The sequence below is a fragment of the Camelus dromedarius genome, chromosome 24 (assembly GCF_036321535.1).
Source record: "Camelus dromedarius isolate mCamDro1 chromosome 24, mCamDro1.pat, whole genome shotgun sequence".
NCBI lineage: Eukaryota > Metazoa > Chordata > Mammalia > Artiodactyla > Camelidae > Camelus > Camelus dromedarius.
The window spans coordinates 4,946,422-4,965,473 of record NC_087459.1 but is presented as its reverse complement, the minus strand read 5'-3'; the positions used below and the strand labels follow the sequence as shown (position 1 = coordinate 4,965,473).

Genomic DNA, 19,052 nt, shown 5'->3' with positions numbered 1-19,052 from the left:
ACTGAATGAGTTAATCTCATTTGTAAAGACACATAAACCCCAATGTTCATAGAAGCACTACTTACAGTAGCCACGACATGGAAGCAACCTGAATGTCCATCAGCAGATGACTGGATAAAGAAGTTTTGGGGTGTGTGTATATGTATATACATACACATATACATATACATACACATACATATGTATATATATATACACACACACACATATATATATAATGGAATATTATTCAGCCATAAAAAAGAAAGAAATAGTGCCATTTGTAGCAACGTGGATGGACCTAGAGATTATCATACTAAGTGAAGTAAATTAGGCAGAGAAAGGCAGATTATCATATGATATCACTTACATGTGGACTCTGAAAATATAATAAAAATCAACTTATTTACAAAACAGAAACAGACTCAAAGACGTAGAAAACAAATTTATGGTTACCAAAGGGGAAAGGGAATGGGGAGGGATAAATTAGGAGTATGAGATAACTAGATATATACCATTATATCTAAAGTAGATGGGCAGTAAGGCTTTTCTGTATAGCACGTGGAACTGTATTTAATGTCTTATAATAACCTGTAATGGAAAAGAATCTGATGCTGTACATCTAAAAACTAACACAATTTTGTAGATCAACAATAGTTAAATTTTAAAAACAAAGATTAAATGAGTTAACAGATAAAAGAGTTAGAAGGTGTCTGGCAAATAGTAAATGATATATACAGTTTGTTCCAAAAATATGTAAAAATAGATTGTAATGTAAGAATCAGAGAGGAAATGAGGTCACTCAGGGTGGTTCCTCCTTTGATATCCCTGGAGTGTCCCAGAAGGGCACTGCTAATCTGGGAAGTTGAAAAGCCCACCTGTCAGAGGCTCTCTGTGGCCACAGCTGCCTGGCCGTGACATGGTGGAGAAACCATTTGCAGTGGTCAGCCCCTTGGCTCATCCTCTTAGGCACGCAGCTGCACAGCTTGGCACGGCTTGGTTCTGGGTCCCTCCTGCCTCTGTCTTGTCTGCAAGACTAGGCTGCATGGTCTCTGACAACACAAGCGCGTATTCCCTACCTCTACTCTCCCCCCCAGTACCAGGTTGGGTGGGCGCCCTTTGATGCCTAACACCTACGCGTTAGTTTGATGTTGTCCGTTTCCTGGTCTTAAGCTGGAAGTGAAAACTTCATCTGAAAGACGGCAGACCCTATCTTAGGATGACTGTTCCTTATCGGACACGAGGGCTCAAGGTGTGTGTTTTGGATTTCTTAGTGTTTGACTTGGTTTTACCATATGGAAAACCTTAGCATGTCTCCAAATTGTTTGACCTCCTTGCCTTCCTGAAAACCTCATGCCTGCTGAGCTGTGGCAACAGTTCCTTGAGTGGCAGGTACACATCCTCGAAGACACGGTGCCGGTAAGCATGTCAACGTGATTCCGTGCGACAACAGTCATGTGAATTGTTACTCTGAGCCTGCCTGAAGGGATTCTGACTCTGTTCATGCTTTTCTTTAGAAAAAAGCATAGCACATACTGGCTTCTTACTTCAAAATCTGATGGAGGTTCTGAGGCCTCTCAAGGGTCCACAGATGAATTTCAGAGGGGCCATCAACTCCCTGCAATGATATGGACAACTTTGTGAGTCATGTGCAGTTTTCTGGGAATGAGGGCAACACTCTCAGAATGGTCCATGCATCAAAACTGAGAGTTAAGAACCATTGTTTCACCTCCACCCCCCTCCCTGAGGAGGCATTCATCTGAGAAAAGGCCAAGGACAAGAAAGCCCAAGGAGGCAGAGCCCTGGAGGATGGGCTGGTGCTGCAGCATCACAGGGAAAGGTCACAGGGTCATCTCTTTCGGGTGTTTTCCCCTGGATCACATGCTCCTATTTTTTGCTCTCCCCACGGTCACTCTTTGCTGGCGTTCCCACATGACCAGCCCATTTCCGCTGCCTTGGACCTTCTCTTGGTGGGAAGGCATTTCCCTATTCCCTGATGACCCAGTGTGGTAGGATGGGGTGGCGGGAGAGGCCAGCCCTCCTCCAGACCTTCAAGTCTTGTCCATCCATCTTTCCTGGCTCTGATTTTGTCTTGCTTTGCCTTCAATTGGCAGTTAGAGCATTTGAGATGCAGTGAGGAATCTAGAGTAAAGGAGACAAGGAGTGCTCTCAGCTTCAGTTTAGTCCAGGCCATCATTCCGCAGATGACTGTTCATGACTGTCACATGCCAAAAGAGGGCTTCTCAGAGCTGTTAGGAGCCGTGGCTCTGCAGCCCCATTCAACTCTGTCATTTTCAAGCTATATTGTCTTGGCCAATTTACTTCTCCTCTCAGTGCCTCTGTTTTCTTGTCTGTGATGTAATAAACTTGACAGAATCTACTTCATAGGGATTTAGAGGGGAAAACATGTGAAGAAATTAGTGCAGGGCTAGGCACAAAGTAAGCATTGGATACATGGTCACAACAATGATGATGGTGATGATGAAGACGATGGTGATGATGAAGACGATGGTGATGATAATGGTGGGATATTCACAAAGATTCTGATGAAGGTGAAGTAATAGGAGGAGGGAGACAAGGAGAAGCAGTAAAGAACTTTGCACAGCGACTGTATAATTTTTTTATTCTCAATAGCCAGATTGTCAAATAGATAGCAAGATGGATGGATGGATGGATGGATGGATGGATGGATGGATGGATGAATGGTCATCAAAAAAGTTTGAGAATGTCTGCATCCAACAAGGTAAAACAGGTTTCTGTTATTTTTTCCTTGCAGGACTTCTCGGGGGCTTCACTATGCTTGGCGTCTTGAATCCCAAGTGGGAGAGAGAGCAAGCTGAATTTCTCCCACTTCTATGGCCATGGGGTTCTTTTTACAATAGAGCATCTCCTGAGGCTTCTATGGTGCAGAGCTCGCTTTGGGAGATGCCAGTCCATGCGCCTCTGCTCTCAGGGGAAAGGGATGCGTATCGAGTTTAGATGGTTCGGCCCGTTCCCGGGGAGTAGAGGGCATGCATGGGGCGTGGGCAGAAAGGCCTAGTTCTGAGTCCTGGATATTTGTGCTATTTGGAGTGGGCTCTGTACCCAGCTCCTGCAGGGACCTGCCACACACAAGGCAGATGCTGCAGGGAGGGCACAAAGCCCAATCGAGGGGAGCGGCTGATTATTCATCCCCCATTCTGAGAGTCCCCAGGGAGCATTTGTTTGCCTCTAGCAAGGTCAACACATTCTCAAACCCAGTTGCCATTCATCCCCAGACAGGTCAGGGGTCGGTTCCCGAAGCATTGTTGATCTCAGCAGAGATGATGTGCAGGGTTGATATTCTTAGATTTGCTCATTCAGCCAGTCAGTCTGGCTTTCAGAGGAGAATCAGGTCAAGAAGCACTTAATGATCCAAGAGGGGCGCGGTGCTGCCTCCACCACTGGGGTTCTCGTTTCTGATGATACTCAGCAGCGTCCTCACTTACAGGGCTTACTGGAATTTTCTCGGTACATCTTCAAAACCATTTTTTGGTGGGCAGGGGGAACGCGATACTATTGGGTAGGGTGACCCAGTGTCCTGGATTCTTTGGGTTATTCCTGTTTCAAAGGCACTATCTTCTTTATCCCCATGAAGCCTCAATTGAATTTGAAATGCTCATATTTTGGTTTCAAAATGGTACATTCCATGTACAGAAGCTACGCACACATCTTCCTTAGCCTCTGTCTTAAGTTTTGGTTTGGAATCTGGAAGAAGGTGGTAAGTTCCTACAGCAGGTAGCATCTGTAAGCACTGTTTTATTTAACTAGTTAGCAGCTGAAGGGAGGAAGACTTGTGATGCTCCTGGTTTGGGGGAGGTCTGATTTGAGCTGGTTTGATCCTTCAAACCAGTGGCTGCTAATGTCCTTATCACTGTGACAACTACCCACACCCACTGTCTGCTCTGAGCCAGTCCCCCAGCTGTATAAGACTCTTATTTAAATCTCTAGAACACCTCATGAGGTGTGGTTACTAATCATATTCTTATTTTACAGATAATACTTCTGGGGCACAGAGAAGTTAAGAAATTTGCACAAGAACACACAGCTAGCATCTGGTGGAAGTCTTGGGCAATGAGACAATAGAGTAATGCCACAGTGAGAACTGGTGCTTATTAAGCACTTGTTATTCCTGTTAGAGGTCTCCACGTACCGCTTCACTTACACCTGTTAAGTGAAACCAGTGGGCTGGGAATGTGTGTTCTCTTTCCAGGATGTAACTTCCCTGGCTGGATTCGTCCTCTGCTAGGGTTACAAAGGAGGTGTTTTTAACGTGCAGAGCAGCTGGTCTGTGGCCCCGTACATCCTCCCCACAGTCTATGCAGCCCGTCATTTGACTGCCACAGCGTACCTCTGAGAAGGTACAGGTGTGGTCCCATTTTGCCCTTGAGGAGACTAAGACTCAGGGCTAAGCATGTCGTCCCAGATCAAATGTTTAAAAGGGTGACAGAGCCAGGATCCCAGCCCAGACTCTCCCACTATGAAACTCATGCTTTTTTCTACTGTGCCCAGATGCCCCCAGGTCTCCTGGAGATCTGTCATTCTCCTTTGTCCGGAGACCCCTTGCATCCACAATGTGTAAATGCAGCTTTGCTCGCTTTGTCCAAAGCATTTGTTCAGTTGTCATTCTCTCAGGCAGCATTTTGGGGAACTTCATTTGTCTACTCATCATTGCAGTCACTGGGCAAGCAAGAATGAATGGCATGCTTCTTTATTTGAGCCAGTCTACCTTCTAGAAGGAGCCATCACACTTAAAAGGATTATTATACAATGTGAACGTGATTTTAGGACATAGATGATGGTGCAATTAGCTCTACCTGGGGTAGTGGGGAAGGCTTTGCAGAAAATGTGCATTTGACCTAGGCCAGTGACCTAGGAAGGAAGGAAGGAAGGAAGGAAGAAAGGAGGGAAGGAAGGAAGGAAGGAAGGAAGGAAAGAAAGAAGGAAAGAAAGAAAGAAAGAAAGAAAGAAAGAAAGAAAGAAAGAAAGAAAGAAAGAAAGAAAGAAAGAAAGAAAGAAAGAAAGAAGGAAAGAAAGAAAGAAAAAGAAAGAAAGAAAGAAAGAAAGAAAGAAAGAAAGAAAGAAAGAAAGAAAGAAAGAAAGAAAGCAAAAGAAAGAAAGAAAGAAAGAAAGAAAGAAAGGAAGGAAGAAAGGAAGGAAGGAAGAAAGGAAGGAAAAGGAAGGAAGGAAGGAAGGAAGGAAGGAAGGAAGGAAGGAAGGAAGGAAGAAAGAAAGAAAGAAAGAAAGAAAGAAAGAAAGAAAGAAAGAAAGAAAGAAAGAAAGAAAGAAAGAAAGAAAGAAAGAAAGAAAGAAAGAAAGAAAAGAAAAAGGAAGAAGGAAAGAAGGGAGGAAGGAAGGGCAGTTCTGCAGAGCAGGCAAATTTGTAAGGAGTCTTGGATTCATAAATGTGTTTGGCAAAGGCAACTTGCCAGTGTGGTTTGCAGAGAAGAATGATTTGTAGAAGGAAGGACAGTGTGTATTGCAGGATGAATCTGGAAAGGTAAAGCTAAGGAATATTGTGAAGGGCCTTGAAAACTGTAAGAGATTCTCTGCCACCCAACTTGGCCTGGGGATGGAGAGGTTTGGGTAATGAATAATCTGCATAAATCCATCTTAGGACATAACCACTATTAATACCCAAGAGGTAAGGAGTACCATGAATGTTGTCAGAGAAACACTCTATTTTATGCTTTTTGCTTTGTTTTGTTTTGATGGTCGATGAGCGGTAAGTGACATTTGGCTGGTTTTCAGAACGCAGGTAAAGACGGATAGAGATGGTCTCAGGGGGAGCTCCTGACCTGGGGAGGAGGCAGATCCTGCCCAGACTTTGGTGACTGTTGGTCCAAGGAAATGTGCCCCAACATTTCTACATCTTCCAGGCTTTCAAGAGGTATTACAGATCTATATTTTATATGAGACGCCTCCATTTAAAAATATTAGCTCTTTTTTATAACATGCAGACAAATCGCCACCACCAACACCACCACCACCACCATCAACATCATCATCCCTGTCTATGAACTGGATCTGGTCCATGAGGCTGCAGTGGGCTCTGTTGGCCAATGGAATCCATAAGGCAGAAATCAGTCTTCTCTCAATGGTCCCCTTTCCCAACCTGCAGCCAACCCTTGTGTCCTCTTTCTTTCTCTTATATGGGTGTTTAAACTTTGGGTGACTGCCGCTCAGAAGGGCTGGCGGCGGGCAGAGTCATCCTCGTGTTAGCTCTGAGGATCTGGGGAAGGGGATGCAGTGTCTCACAGCCTGAGTGGACCCACCTGAATCTAGGAAAGGTAAAGAGAGGTCAGTTACTAAGAAGGGGGTGTCGTCATGGAAGGTGGAGAAAGATGGGAGAACTGTTTTGAGGGAGGATGGACGATACGGAACTATCAAGGGCAGGCTGAGAAAAACAAAGGGTCTTGATGGAAGTCTCTAAGACGGGGATGATTGACAGAGCTGGCACCAAAGACGTGACCAGAAAGACAAGAAGCAAGTGAAGAAGCAGAAGGAAACCAAAAAGCAGTATATACACCTGTTATTGCATTGAAGTCTGACTTCTAGAAGTTTGGATAAATTATATGCTCTAAATTAGGGGTCAGCAAAGCATAGGCTGTGAGTCAAAGCTGGGCCGTGGCCTGTTTTTGTACGACTCTCGAGCTAAGATTGGTTTTTACACTTTCAAATGGTTGGAAAAAAAAATCAGAGGAAGAATATGTCCTGACAGGTGAAAATTATAGGAAATTCACATTCCAGAGTTCATTTACATACTGTAAACATTTTCATATGAAAATGGCAGAGGTTTGAGTAGTTGTAACAGACAGCAGAAGGTCCACAACACTTAAAATATTTGTCATCTGCCTATTTACAGAAACAGGTTGGCCATTCCCTGCTTGTAATGGCCAAAGCAGTCATCATACATGGCCCTTCATTTGAATTCAGTCCGTTTCGGAGCCCTACCTGTATTTCCCAGCTGCTGCCCGAACGATCACCCCTGTTCTTTGCCTTATTTTTTTATTCTACATTTTTTTAAGTTCCTGCAAAATACCATGAGCTTAACTCACCCACTAGACATAGGGTAGCTAACCATTTTCCATGAGCTGCTGGGGAGCAGAGATACACAGAACATGGTGCCTGCTTTTTCAGTAGAGGGAATGGACCTCAGAGGAAAGAGTTACAGCCCAGTAATACTAGATGGTTTTGCTTAGTGGTTGTTATTTATTTTTATGTTTTGTTATTTCATAAAGTTTTAGGGGTGGGTTTGAAACAAGGATACATTCAATTTATGCCATTTCACAAATGTGACTACTACAATCACATACCACAGTAATGGCTAAACATAAAGTCGGAATCAGAGACTATGTGAACAACAGTTAGGACTAGAGGTGGTGGTGGTGGGAACAGGAAGATGAAAACACAAATATGAGGGCAGTAAAGGCCAACAAAATGGACAGAGCTGAACTTCTTAATGGACTCTGAGCTTCCTGGCAGTCAAGGGAAAAGAGTCACAAAACAATTAGCCTTATTTTCAGAGAGAGGAAAAGGGATAATCCTTATACAGGAGCAGCAAACATTTTTGTATCATGGAGTTCTTAAAAAGAAAAAGAAATCCTCTGCAAAGGATATAGGATGTATCTGTATGTCCCTATGTACAGGTAGACCTCATTTTGTTGTGCTTTGCAGGTACTGTGTTTTTGACAAATTGAATGTGGCCACCCTGTGTCAACCAAGTCTATGGGCACCATTTTTTGAAACAGCATTCACTCACTTCACATCTCTATGTCATATTTTGGAATTCTCTCACTGTTCCAAACTTTTCATTCTTCATCTGTTTGTTATGGTGATCTGTGACCACGGATCTATTACAACTTGCTGAGGGTTCAGATGATGGTTAGCATATTTTAGCAACAACATATTTTTAATTAACATAGTAGACAGTTTTTGTCAGACATAATGCTATGGTATAGTTAATAGACTATAGACTACAGTACAGTGTAAACACACCTTTTACATGCTGTGGGAAAGCAAAAATGGGGGACTCATTTTATGATGATAGTCACTTTATCTCAGGGGTCTGGAGTCGAACTCGTAATATCTCCAAGGTCTGCCTGTAATATATTTCTGAAATATATCATCAGGTTCTTTACAAAATAATATATAGTAATAAATATAGTAATCTTTTGTATTTATGTAACTCTACAGTTTCCAGAACATTCCCACGATTCTGCTCATTGGAGCAGTCTTGGTGAAGAATTGTCACTTCCATTATTATGTTCAAGTCTCAGCATGTAAATTTCTGGCCTTTGTGACTGAATTACGTTCCCTGGCTTCTGGTCCAAGGGTCTTTCCACTTTGTAACACCAAAGAGACATAATCCGATCTGACCCAGGCCTTACCAAGGTAAGGAGGAGCTCTCCCCTCCCAGGAAGCTGTCTCATGGCAATGCCACTGTCCTCCCCAGTAACTTCTCAGAAGCGCGGTGTTGAAAGTCAGAGTCAAAAGCTAAAGTTAGAAACAGTATCAGGCTGTTAAGTAAGAGGGGTCAGCTCGCAGCTGTTCCTGGAGCTTTCTGAATTGTAACGACGTGTCCACTTTGATACCTGAGAATCAATTACAGAGAAACTTTGTCAAGATGGCCAAAATTCAGCCTTAAATAATTGAATTCTCTGCCAAACACTGTCTGCTGTCGTTATCTAGAAATGTAATTATGCAGCTAAATCAAGCAACTAAAATTAGTGTAGTGTAAAAACACCTTGGCGATCTAAAGGGAGGGGAATTGACATTTGGATTTAGAGAAAGCCAATAGTTGAATATGTTTTGCAGTGTCTGAAGCTCTCCCAGTTTCGACAAAATCTATATCCCGAGTCCTGTTTCGAGTTAGAGGTGGAATGTGGCAAGCAGATGTTTGGTTTGAAGGTGATTTTTTAATGATCTCTATGCTTTGAGCATGAGTTGGCTGGCTTCACTTCATGCTCTCAAAATTGTGAAACTCTCAACACGCCCACGTGCTCTCCTGATATGACGATGAGACGAGTGACAATTTGAACGTTACCTGCACCTTCAGTCTGAAGTCAGAGGTGTGTCTGTACCGGCCATCAGTAGAAGGACAGGAAACCCAAAATAAGAAGGGCAAATATTTTTACACATCTTGTATTGTATCCGCCATGATATGGCGCCAAGCACTTGTCACAGAACCCTATGAGGTGAGGTCTATTATTATCTCAGTTTCCCAAATAAGAAAACTGAGGTCCAGAGACGCTAAGCAACTTGTTGAACCTCACACAGCTATTAAGTGGGACACCCAAGTCAGTATAATTTCAATTCATGCAATTCCACACAAGTTTATCTATTAGCATGTAAAGTGTCCAGTGTCCCAGACAATCCTTGGGATATGTTGAAACATCAGACTTCAGGCATTGGCTAGAATATATTTCTCATCTGTAGTTTTAGTGTAGATTAGCTCTGCCTTTAAACTCTGGGTACAGGTTGTCATCTCTTATTAACAGATTGCATATTAATATACAGCAATAGAAAGCTCAAAGACGAAGAATTTTTTTTTTTAATTTAAAGGCACATGAAGTTCTATGACAGAACAAAACACCGCAGTGGGAATGGTGGTGTGATCAGAGACTGTGTTTGCAGCCTGCCCCTTACACACGTAGGACCAGGAGTGAGCCGTCCAGCTAGTGTGAGCCTCGTTCCCCACGTGTCCCTGGAACTGATAATAATACGTCCTTGGGAGAGTTGTGAGAATGAAATTACCAAACAGTTGTAAATCATTTCGCTCATTCTGTGTGCTCTGCAAATATTAGCTGGTGGTGTTATTGTGTTGTTTGCACAAATTGCCCCTTTAAAACGAAAACCAGAGGGGGGGGTGGATAACAAACTAGACCAAGTGTCCGCTTGGTTTCTTTGAGATCAGTCCCCAAGGCTGCCCGTGTTCCCCTGCTTAGGTTTTAAGGGGCAACTGATAATCTATGAATTTACGTTTCTCACTTTTCCTCTCTGAACACCTCATGCAGACTCTGTCCCTTGCCTTTTGTGCCTTTTGCCCCATTTCCTTAGGAAGAGCCCAGATCCCCCAGCCTGACCACCTCTCGCTCCGTCTCCTGCTCTCTCTCTCACTCTCGCCGAGAACTAAATTAATAAAGAGTATTTGGTTAGTCATGTTAGGCAAGCCGTTCCCAAAATAGCACCTTCCATTTTGGTAGCTTCAGCGCTGCAGCTGCTGTGTCTCTTCGTCGTCTGGGAAGAAAACTTTCACATTAAGAGTTGCTGATCCCGGACTTCTTCCTCCCCTCTCTCCGCGTCGATGCGCGCTGGGCTCCTGACAGAAGCCATCTGGCTCTCAGCTCTGTGGTTCGGAAGAAGTCGGGTCCTATAGATTTATTTTTTTCCCCCTAACTCTCCATTGATGTGTTGAGCTTCCGAGGGAATCGTACCTTCCCGTAAAGCATGTTGCCTTCTCAAGGAGTCCTCCTGCATCCTTATGGCGTGCCAATGATCGTTCCAGCAGCCCCTTACTTCCCCGGACTGATCCAGGTAATTCAAGGCCACTGCCAGCGAGCAACTTAACTCCAGAGCGCTCAGAGTAATAATTGGAATTTTTATGGTTGAGAAAGCAAACACTTTTAATACAGGAAAAAGCCCTCATGTAGTCAGTGGGAAGACAGTAGGAAATCAAAAAGATGGATCACCCTGATCCGGCTATTGACATCTCTCATGGCTGAATAAATGGTGTAGTTGAGCTATATTTGCTTGTATCGATCGAGCTGCTGTTTAACATTCATGCCTTTGCTTCGGGAGGTTGACCACGGGGCAAAGGATTTGCTCTCCTTCCCAGAGTTCTGAGGGACTCCGTCTCCCGGAGCAGGTCATGAGGCAGAGTGACTGATCATCAGGCGACTTGGTTAAGAGCTTTCACCCAGGAAACAGCGGGAGCGGGGAAGGTGCATTCATCCTCGTGTTCGCCCTTTTTTGCCTGGATGGTCTGTTTTTGTAGGATCCCCCTTCTCCCCCCACCACTTCCCCAACCTGGGTTGAGTGGTGGCAGAGAGGCAAAAAAGGAACACTCTGCTGATGGTTAACTGATGAAGTTCAGAGATAATTCTAGGAATCCCTTACCAGCTGTTTACATCTTAATGATGGCAAGAAAGTGGAGGATTGAAATGTGCGTTGGTTTTACTTTTAAGGCTATTAATCCTCTGTCGGGAGAATCGTCTACCAATAAGAGATTTGGGGCTGTTTTTTCTTCTTCTTCTTCTTTCTCCTAAGTTTGTCTTTGTAAGCAAGTGTCGGCTTCTGGGCGTGTGTCTGAATTTCTCTGTGGAAGGCTGACATCGACTAGTAACAGAGCCTAAACATCGTGGGAAGCCTGGATGTTTTTTTGCTGCAGTTTGTTTATTTTTTGCTTGAGAACAACCGTCTCTCTTTGTAATGATTCTCCACCTCATTTCTACAGGAAAGGGAAAACCCACATGTAGTTAGTGTGCCCTTTTACAACTTTATCTTTGTGCTTCCCCCTCCACACTATTTTAAAATTCTGCAACAGCCTAGCCCGCGGATTAAGATTTCTGGGAAGGGTGCTGGCTAAGCACCTTTATTCTCATTTGCTGAATGTTGTTGTTACCTCTTGTCACCTGTAAGAACTCTGATGGTGATCTGAGCCATCCAGGGGTGATTCCACGTCATAACAAAACATTCTATCATCCCAGATTAATGGGTCCTTGCTTGTTTGGGCGTCTTCCTGTATCACAGGGGAGAAATAAGCAAACTGCCTGGGGAGTGGTCCCTAACAACCTGGAGATGGTTCCACCTTTCCGGGCGTAAGCAGGCCGGCGTGGCCGGCGTGGAGTCTGAAGGAGGCACTCCGTGGCAGACTGGAAGGCAGGCCTTTTGCTTCTCTTGGGGAACTTGGGGTGAAGGTTAGCCTTTGGAGACAGACCCCTGCCGCCCCGTCCGATAAATAATTACAAGCGAATCGTGCCCTTCACTCTATGCTGATGGATGCTGAAATTGCTTCTGAAAGTTCTCATAAGTTCCTGTTATAGATTAAGTGCCGGTGCAGGAGAAATAACGGCACCCACTGAAATGGGTGAATGTAATCAGGCTTAATGGACTCGAGAGCTTGTTGGGAATTAAATAACTATCGATTTGCTGGAATGTTGCTGTCATTACGAAATGCCACTCTGGACGTATTACCCCAGTGATGGATGAGAAGATACACGGGCCAGCTGAGAAATTGGGGAGGCCCAGTTTCTTCCTCCTTTGCAGAGCGTCTGAGAGACGTATCCAGTTATTTGGGGGAGGGACGAGTGACTTTGCTTGCAAATCTTCGCTGGATCACCCTTTGTTTTCCCAAGTGACACCTCTGGTAACTAGTTACCTGTAAGTCAGGGAAGCAGTGTGGCGGGGAGCCTCTGGACTGGCTGCTGTGACACAGTTCATCTTCTTCCTCTCCCACCCTCGTCGAACACGCTGAAATGCTATGGGCAGGGAGAGACTGGCCTTATTTCTGGTTTTCTGAGACAAACTATGTTATTTATCCATTGGCATCAGGAAACTCAAACACTCCATTGCAGTTGACATTTGTAAGCAGAGGAAAGGCAACTCAAAGAGAGAAAAACTGTAACACTCACACACACACACACACACTCACACACACACACACACACACACACACACACTCACCTGTCAGCTGATGCTTCTGGTGTCAGCTGCCCTGCATCCTCGCAGACTAAACCAGCTTGCTTACCAGTTCAACTCACATTGATCTTGTGGGTTTCTTCCCAACACTTTAAGACGCAAGGGCTTTCTCTTAGAGGGAATGAAGCTGCCACCTGCATCTTCCTGATGTGACCAGCGAGACATTCAAAGGATGTAAAAAGAGAGTGTGTGCTCCATCCTTGGTAGTAAGTTCCCTGTGACTGCAGATATGCGAACAGAGCTGTGGTGGCCACTTGGCAGGTTGTTGTATCAGAATTTGAGATTCCTTTCAAAGCCCTTCCGACCTGAAAAGCCCGTGATTCTATGGCATAAGGACTTCCTTTTCATGATCCTTTCAAGTGTGGCTTTTTTTTTTTTTTTATTGCTCTGTTTTTGTCTGCTCAGTTAAAAGAAAAAATAATTGATCAGACATCATAAGAAGCTTTTAAGAGAGCATCACCTTATCCTGCAAAGGCAGTGAGTGTAGGTGTTTCCTAATAATTCTAGGGGTGTTACTCACTAGAGTCTTTTGTCCCAGGAGTAGATTCAATAGTGACCACTGGGCCCACCTGCCATCCCCAAGGAAAGCTAGACTCTGCCATATTTGATCTCCTGAACCCATCTTTCAATGTCTGAACTTGTTGAATGTATAGCAAGGTAACTAGTTTTTCCTGCTAGCCATGAAAAGAATTCCAGAGTGACTGTGGAGGATTGAGCAGAAGCAGTTTGGAGAATTTCATGGGTAGCGAGAAGCAGAAGACAAAAGAACAATATTACAAAGAGCAGTGTATAAACTTTGCCCCTTTGCCCTTGGCGTGCACCCCAAGTCTTGGTATCTTTGGGTAAGAAGAACCAATGTGTGTTCCCATCAAACCTCTTTATTAACTTCTCAACTTCCAACAATACCTTGAATGATCAATGAGTTGTCTGACCTGAGAACAGAGGAGAATTGATGAGTCAATTGTCAGTCAACCTCAAGTCCAAGAAGCTACCACGAGGACGTCCCCCAGCTGTAGATCCTGGCCACACAATGCCAAATGATATCATCCGAACAGCAGCCTTGTAACTGGCTCGGCTGGTTAGTGTTTGAGTTAATGAGCCCTTGGTTCTGGGTTCAAATTCAGGCTTGCGCCCCTCACTCTAGATATATGTCCGACAGTGTGACAGTCACAGCCAGATCATTCTCCACATGGGGCCACATCATTCCCATCTCATCCAGATATTACAGAGCGGATCAGGAGACCATTCTCCTAGATGGAGGACAGTGTTAACAGCCACATGCAGCTCCCCATGCACTTGTTAACGTAGTTATTCCGTCACTGCACACATATTCCATATCAGGCACCTGGAAAACAAAGGTGGTAGTTAGAGCCTCTGACCTGTGGGTTCACGGCCCAGTGGAAGACGACATTAGATAAAAGCAAAAGTCTAATGCTATGGTGCAAACAGTAGGGAAGCATGATAAGTGATCATTATTGAGAACTTGCAGTGTGCCAGGCGCTGTGCTAAATACTTAGATTTTCTCAATTTATTCCCACAATATAGTAGTCCCCCCTTATCTGTGGGGGATATGGTCCAAGACCCTGAGGGGATGCCAGAGATGGTGGAGGGTACCGAGCCCTACATATACTATGTTTTTTCCTATACATACCTACCTATGATAAAGTTTAATTTATAAATTAGGCCGAGTAAGGACTAACAATACCTAATAATAAAATAGAACAATTACAACAAAGTACTGCAAAAAAAGTTATGTGAATATGCACTCTTCGTCTCTCTCTTTCTCTCTCTCTCTCTCATGCTTTGTTCAAAGTTAATGTCTTTTCCATCTTAACTAATCCCTTATGAAGCACTGTGGCCGTAACTTTGGCAGTCTGAGGTGTGTCAGCAAGACTAGCATGGATTTCTTTTCCCTTCTTCCCCATCCCAGGGAGAGAAGGTTTGTTCTTACTGTAGATCTTAGCACTCTCCGTGTATGACTTTGTTTCAAGAACTTTCACCTTTTCGCTTAAAGGAAGCACTTGACAGCTTCTCTGGTCCAAGGGGACTGCCAGCATCACCACTTTTGCACTTTGGGGCCGTTGTTACGTGAAATAAGTGTCACTTGCCATGACCTGGGAGTTGATCTGATAACCGAGATGGGTATGAAGCATGGGTGGGATCTGCTGGACAAAGGGGTGACCCACGTCCTGGACGGGGCAGGAGGAGACCGGGTGGGACAGCACCACTCAGAAAGGCACACAATTTAAAACCTAGGAATGATTTACTTCTGGAATTTTCCATTTAATATTTTCAGGCCATGGTTGACCACAAGTAACTGAAACCTGGAAAAGTGAAACCATGGATGTTGGGGGGCAGGGAGGGGGCTGCCGTAACCCTAAAGCTGGGTGCTGTTGTTCTGCCCTCCCTTATCTGTAATTTTAAATTCCAAAGAGCTTGGAAAATCAGGGTTTTATTTTTTTCGGGAGGTGGGGAGTTGGGCACCAGAACGCATTTTGGAAGACAACTTGACCTGAAATGATGTGTGGCTATTTATAGACTTCCTTTACCCCGCGTAGTGTGAACATTCATATATTTTGCTATGGGAATATTTATGTGTTTGATTTCAGAGTGCTGTCCCAGACCCCACTGAGAGGGTTACATAATCTGTTTCCAATGAAACACTGTTCTGGAAGAGAAAAATCCAAAAAAATCTGAGTTCCAAGGTACAGGTGACCCCAAGGGTCTCAGATAAGGGATCATAGTCATTCATTATGTTGCCCTTTCTGCATATGGGAGAACCTGAAACTGACCCTTAAAGAAAGGTCACTTGCCCAAGGTCACAAGGGTTGTCAGTGACAGAGCTGAGATTTGGACCAGGTCTGACGGACCAGAGCCTTCCCTCTTAACCACTGATCTGCTGTTGAGGTGCATCCACAGGAGCACATAGCAACGCCCAGGAGAGGGAGCAGGTGGATGCATCTTGCAGTAGAGAAGAGGGTGGTTCCAGAGGGAAAGGTGGCCTTTGAGTTGGGCTGTAGAGCATCAGCAGACGTTCACTGGGCGTGCAAAGGAGGAAGTCCTCCCTCGCAGAGCAGAGAACTTGGGTGAATTCATGGTGTCAGGTTGACACATCAAGACAGAGCTTCAGTATCTTCCCCAGTTCCCTGGCCCTGTGGGATTTGACCTTGTTTACTCATAGGTCTCAAAGGTCAAAAGACATGAGTCTGGAGGAGCTGGGAGGACTCTCAGAATTGAAACTTCTAAGCCCTAAGTCTCTGTGTGCCCAGGTAGGAATGTTCTCTGTAATGCCCTCCTGTGAATCTGGCAGGTGAATGTCAAATTCCTCAGATTTGAGCCCTGATCACTCTTTGCCGTCCTTTCTCTTTTAGACAGTAAGGCCTCTCAAGGCTGAGTGTTTTCCACCTTCCACCCCACAGAACTAGACGGTAGCAGAGAAATACTGATTGATGCCTCTCTTGACATGAGTAGCAATGGTACGAGCAAACTGCACTCGGGATTTGGAAGCAGAAATCAGCATCCTTGACTTTGGCAATGCATTTTATGAGATATGTGCATACACATATGCAACGATACCAAGAATGATCAAAGCGCTCTTTTTAACATGGGACCAAGAGTAAGCAACTCTACAGAAAGGTTGAGAAACACATAGGGTACATGCAGGTCATCTGGGTAGACTTAAAAGAAGGAAACCTGTTTTGCTGTGTGGCTGGTGGAGCCATTTTCAGGTCTTGATACTGCTGCCCTGCAATGTTATCTACATGCTCGGAGTATCCGCTGATTGGGAAAGAAATCAGAATGCATGCCTCATAGGAGTGCTGGCGGTGTCGTTCACTTTGAGGTTGCTCCATCTTAGTCACTAAGTGACTTTTCTGTACTTTTCTGTACAGAGAGGCCATGTCAACAGCAGACTAAATTAAAGAGTCAGGGAGGTGGCAAAGAGAATTTGGAGTCAAACAGGTCCAGGTTGATAGATTGGCTCGGGCATTTACTAAGCGTGTGGCCTTGGGCTTGTCAATTAACCTCTCCAAGGCTGTTTTCCCAGCTACAAAGTGAAAACAGGGCTACCTGTCTTGCAGAGCGGTTGTGAGCTTTCAGTATGATTCATCTCTTCATTCAGCAAGTATTTACTGAGCACCTACTGCATGCCGGGCTGTGAACCACGAGTGTGGGTGCTGAGGCAGAGTGGAAAACACACAAGGTCCTCTCCAACATGAAGCTCATACCCTAATACGTGGGAAAGGTCTGGCATGTATGTGTATATATAATGTTCACTCTGTATTGTTCTGAAGAGAGAGAGAGAGGACAGGTGTTACTCAAAACTCTTTTATTTTCAAGTGACACAAATTTAATTCATATTGGTTAGAGGGGAAAAATGAAAGTGCCCAGTTTCAGGCACGGCTGAATTCAGAGGCTCCAACATCCCGTCATGTCTCTCCACAACTCCGAAGTAGTCTTCTCTGCTTGATCTTCGCTCATGAGCACATTTGAGTCCAACTCGTGACAAAGATGGTCCCCAGAAACCTCAGACTTCCATCCCAACCCATCTTAGCACGTCTCTTTCTCAACTGCAAAAATTCCACATAGCAGTCTCTTTGGCTTGTCTTGCAAGCCACACCCACCCCCACATCAGTCATCTTGACTCTGCCAGAGTCAAGCTGGAGCGTGGGGTCAGGCCCAGCCGAGCGGTTTGGGCTATTGGAGTAAAGGAACAATCAGAGTCCTGTTATCCAATTGGGGTGCTTGACAGGCAAAACAAAAGCAAAAACAAAAACAAACAGGTTCTCAACGAGTTGAGGTCTATTACAACTGTCTGAATAGAAGTTTTTACAAACATCTGAACATGGTTTGTTTTTTTTTTTCCCAAACCTTGCACACACCTCCCCAGGGAAGAAAGTGGTGGATTTCTGATCTTACTTATCAGATTACTTTTTTTTTTTTTTTTTTTTTTTTGCCAGTGATCATATTCACTGACTTTCATCTAATGCATCTTGTTTCTCCATCATGACTGGATGAATCAGAGGCAGACATGCCAGTTTTATTCAGTGTCTTCCCCCCCTAAAGTAATTACAGCAGTGTCTCCCACCAGGGCATGCGTGGGATGTCCCCACCTTTTTACAGGTGAGAACACCATGATCCACGGAAGTAAAGACAGCCTGGCAAGGACATCCAGTAACCCCATAACTGAGGCAAGATGGGGTTTCTCACATCATGCAACCACATCACTTCTTCTTAAATTAGCAATACATACATAAATAAGTATATAAAGAGATACCAAAGCCGTCCAGTTATTAAGTTTGAAATAACGTGGACCTTCCACCATCTCAAAGCACTTGGAGAGGCCAGCAGTTTGCCCCATGCTGTCGTATAGAAATGCATTTTTTTTAATTAAAAGATTAAAGGGACACTGTCAATCTCTTCTGATTAATAGCAGTCCTATAAAAAGGATGTGTTTCTGCAGCAACCATCTGTCATTTTGATCATTTTGAAGGCATGCTATCTCAGCAAGTATGCTTTTTATAATACGTTGGCATGGGGCAAGCGGGGCTGGAGAGACTTGCAGACTTCACACTCTACTTTGCTGCTTTGGTGTTCAGCAATCTGAGCCTTTGATGGCGAACCAGAGCCCCCTCCCCCTCTTTTAAAGGTTGTTTTGGGTAAGTGCCTCCCTGGCTAGCTTAAGATAGAGACACTCGCCCCTGTTTATGTGTCTCTCCCGTCTAAAGATAGACTCATCACACATGCATCCCACCAGCATGCAAGCAGCTAGCTCGTCCACTTGATTAACTGCCGAACCCTAAAAGCTCTCCAGAAGCCCTGAACACAATCCCCTGTGGGTCTTTTCCTCTGGGCGAATGGGACTGCTGTCTTCTGCAAAGCCCAGTTTCCAGCTTGAGTGCTTCAGGCTTGTAAAAGTAAGAGGCAGAGGCCCTGGGAAATTCATTCATTCATGGCAATAATGATCATGGGTACCATGCTGGAATCTCTTGTAAGCTCTGAGGACACTAAGGTGACTAAGATCCAGTCCCTGTCCTCGGAGGTAGCTTAGATGGCCACGGCGTTGGCAGTCGAGCTGGAAGTGAAACATAGATGCTTGAAGGTAGATCTCTGTAGAGTGTCAGCCCCACTCAGCCCACCCAGTACGTGGTTTTTACCACTATCAGTGGCTCAGGCAAGGTTTTCTACACTCCCAGGACCATGACCTCTGACACTGCCCATCATTCCCAAATGACAGGGCTTCTGGTATGTTCCAGGGGACAAAGAGTGTGTTTTGTTTGTTTGTTTGTTTTTCTTTTTCTTTTTTCTGAGAGGAAAGGGTGACAGCAGGGCTCTGTCCCTGAAGCAGTGGCTGGCTC

At 44.6% G+C, this 19,052-nt stretch overlaps 1 protein-coding gene across 18 annotated transcripts in view; it reads left to right on the top strand.

Annotated features, from left to right (window-relative positions):
* RBFOX1 (RNA binding fox-1 homolog 1) overlaps positions 1 to 19,052 on the top strand; it is a 1,985,071-nt gene that overhangs the window by 1,637,983 nt on the left and 328,036 nt on the right. The window contains exon 1 of one of the 18 annotated variants that reach the window (XM_064478209.1): positions 10,193 to 10,533. The exons of 14 other annotated variants lie outside the window; for them this stretch is intronic. In XM_064478209.1, coding sequence (XP_064334279.1) covers positions 10,447 to 10,533 — 87 coding nt within the window. In that variant the 5' untranslated portion in view covers positions 10,193 to 10,446. Of the gene's footprint in view, positions 1 to 10,192; positions 10,534 to 19,052 lie in introns of those variants that run through there. 3 more of the 18 variants (XM_064478210.1, XM_064478214.1, XM_064478215.1) reach the window with 3 other exon arrangements.